Here is a 2,431-nt window from a genome sequence, read left to right as displayed (position 1 = left end):
CAAGGAATGTTTTATACACAAATATCAAGAATATAAAAGGATATCATCAAATGTATTTATTCTACAAATTAAGACAAATAAGTCATGCTCAGAGTCATGTTTTATGTGTATTATGCATAATCAAACATGTTGAGGGTTTTGAATTATTTTTAAAAACATTCCATTGTAATACAGGTTAATTCAGCTAGATGAATTCTGAAGCACCCCAGTGCCTTTTCTGTGTGTGATCCTGCGATTTCAGTCCACCCTTGGTACATTTCTTCCAAACAATAAAGTAATAGCAGTAATCTCATGACTAATTATAAACATTGTTCTCTCAATTGTTTATTTATCAAAATTCTATGGTTTATAAACTTTTTCTAAGGAAAGTACACTTTTCATGAAAAGTTACTTTTTTTGAGAAGCTTATTTAGGGCAACTTTGACATCTTTGTTCCTCAAGCTGTAGATCAAAGGGTTCAGCATGGGCACAATAATGGTGTAAAACACAGAGGACACTTTTCCTTGGTCCATGGAGCTGACTGCTGATGGCTGCAGGTACATGAATGCAGCAGAACCAAAGAAGAGAGCAACAGCTGAGATGTGGGAGCTGCAGGTGCTGAAGGCTTTGGCTCTGCCCTCAGTGTTGCGAATACGCAAGATGCTGGCTATGATGAAGATGTAAGAGCTGAGGATGAACAAGGCTGGGGCAAAAATATTGAACACACTGAAACACAGAACTACTACCTCATTAACAAAAGTACTAGAGCAAGAGAGCTCTAATAGTGGAAGAACATCACAAAAGTAATGGTTTATTATATTATCCTTACAGAAAAGCACCTTTAGCATGCAGGCTGTGTGGGCTGTGGAACCAATCAAGCTCGTGCTATATACCTCAGTTAGCAACCAGGAACAGACTTGATTAGACATGGTAACATTGTAAAGCAAGGGGTTACAGATGGCAACATAGCGGTCATATGCCATTACAGCCAACATGTGACACTCTGCAATTGCAAAAACAATGAAGAAGTAGAGCTGAGTCATGCATTCAGCATAGGAGATGGTGTTTTTCTCTGTCACAAAGTTCACCAACATTTTTGGTGTGATCACAGTGGATTGACAGAGGTCAATGAAGGAGAGACTGCTGAGGAGATAGTACATGGGGGTGTGCAGGTGAGAGCTGAGCCCAATCAGTGTGATCATGCCCAGATTCCCCACCACTGTGAACACATAGATTCCCAGGAAGAGGAGGAAGAGGGGCAGCTGGAGCTCTGGTTTATCTGTTAATCCAGCCAGGATGAACTCAGTCACTATGGAAAGATTTCCTTCTGCCATTTTCTTCTGAGAGTTCTAAGCAGAAAGAGAAGAAATAGTTTGTAATCGATATTATTGGTCCATTGCACAATGCAGGATGAAATATAGTTAACATCTATTCAGCCGTGTATCTCCAGGTTTCTACAAGCTCTTTCCCTGTCATTACTCATAGACCTTGTGATACCAATAATTCCTATAAATATCAAGTAGAACTGTCTCTATTTGTGTTCCATGCTATGAGAGTGGAATTTATTTAAACTTCTCCCTGACCACCCAAGAAAATGCCATGATAACTTTTATTGAGTGCTCCAAAACTTCCCATGGCTTTTTAGTAGTCTTCTCAAGAGCTGGGCAAAGACATATATTTTTCTCACTGTTAAAATAACAATAGCATGAAAAGTACTTACACCAATATTATACTTAATGATGATGACTGAAAGACTTTCCCCTAAGATGTTGAAAAAGACAAAATGTCCGTTCCTTGCACATTTATTCAACTTTATACTAGTGGATCTAGCTAGGTAAATCAGGCAAGAAAATAAAACTACAAAGTGTCCTAATTGGAAAGCAAACTGTGACATTATCTCTATTTGTAAATATCAAAAACTTGTATACAGAAAACTGTAGGGAACCTATAAATAAAAGGAAATCTATTTAAATATTTTAATTCTTAATCCTGTTGTAGAATACAAAGTCAGTATAGAAATTCAATTGTTTTTACACATTTACAATAAAAAGTAAATAAATCTACGTATAAAACATGGAAAAGAATAAAATGTTTAGGAATAAACTAAATAAAAGCCACAAAATGCACTGTATATTAATGGCAAAATATCCAATTGTTATAAGTGTTTCATCGCAATGCAATAGGTAAAGAATATTTTTTTCAACAATTTGGGACAAGATAGCTACTTGCACAGAATTAATCTGAATATCTTTCTCATGCCACCCAGAAAAATTAACTCAAAATGGGTCATAAAACTAAATGTGAGACATGACAGTAATATTAGAAGAAAAATCTAAATAATTGAGGCTTTGTATTTGACAATAATTTCTTAGATAAGATGCCCAAACCAGAGAGTATCATAGGAAAAAAAATAAATTTGATATCATAAATTTTTTTAAAAAGTCCTTTAAAG

General features: G+C 35.5%; 1 protein-coding gene across 1 annotated transcript; it reads right to left on the bottom strand.

The window, feature by feature from the left end:
• Positions 1-377: 377 nt before the first annotated feature.
• LOC308635940 (olfactory receptor 8G50-like) lies at positions 378-1,319 on the bottom strand (the record flags this gene model as incomplete). Its single annotated transcript, XM_081270837.1, has 1 exon — positions 378-1,319. Exon 1 carries the CDS (start codon positions 1,311-1,313, stop codon positions 378-380), a length of 936 nt encoding a protein of 311 aa, XP_081126963.1. The 5' UTR covers positions 1,314-1,319.
• Between the last annotated feature and the right edge of the window lie 1,112 nt (positions 1,320-2,431).

This window comes from Spermophilus citellus (assembly GCF_964194105.1).
Source record: "Spermophilus citellus genome assembly, chromosome: 2".
Taxonomy (NCBI): Eukaryota; Metazoa; Chordata; class Mammalia; order Rodentia; family Sciuridae; genus Spermophilus; species Spermophilus citellus.
Note: the sequence above shows the minus strand (reverse complement) of the source record. Positions and strands in the feature narration are given on the sequence as shown.